This window comes from Myotis davidii, unplaced genomic scaffold (assembly GCF_000327345.1).
Source record: "Myotis davidii unplaced genomic scaffold, ASM32734v1 C62526154, whole genome shotgun sequence".
Classification (NCBI taxonomy): domain Eukaryota; kingdom Metazoa; phylum Chordata; class Mammalia; order Chiroptera; family Vespertilionidae; genus Myotis; species Myotis davidii.
Genome location: NW_006347958.1, coordinates 1 through 500, shown reverse-complemented (window position 1 = coordinate 500; position 500 = coordinate 1). Strand labels below are relative to the sequence as shown.

The window sequence follows — 500 nt, the reverse complement described above, 5'->3', positions numbered from 1 at the left end:
CTTTGTCAAACGAGCCTCCTTCACAGTTTTCTGCCAGATGTGTATTTTCTGTTCTTTATGACCCAGTGCTTTCTGATATGAAGATGGAAGACCCCCAGGTATCTCTGTCGTGTCCCCTTCCATTTCAAAGGGAATAATAAATACATAGAATTCACAAGGTGTTAAGAGTCGGAAGACACCTGTGTCTCTGCTCTCTCTGCACACAATCATTGGATTATCCCAATAGTTAGGCACCGTAGCAAGGCCAGTTTTGGCCATATGGTCCTCCAGCATTGGATAATGGGTATGAAAACGGGCAAAAGTTACTGTGTGGTTCCTAGAGAGAATAAGTGGGCGTGTAGGTGTCAAAATGTGAAAGATGCAGCCTGTTGTAGAAGAGATGGCCAAACAATGACAAACGGCAATGACTTTAATGTTGTCACAGCTTTGGAGGTGAAGAACAGTCTGTACAGGGCCAAGGACAAAGGTACTATTTCTGCATTTCTCAATTGTCACAGACC

The 500-nt window shown here is 43.8% G+C and overlaps 1 protein-coding gene across 1 annotated transcript; it reads right to left on the bottom strand.

The window, feature by feature from the left end:
- Window positions 1–6: 6 nt before the first annotated feature.
- Window positions 7–495, bottom strand: LOC107181406 (TBCC domain-containing protein 1-like; the record flags this gene model as incomplete). The annotated part of the gene is made up of 1 exon (XM_015557178.1): window positions 7–495. A coding segment is annotated over one exon (489 nt), but the record flags the coding sequence as incomplete, so codon positions are not given.
- Window positions 496–500: the final 5 nt, after the last annotated feature.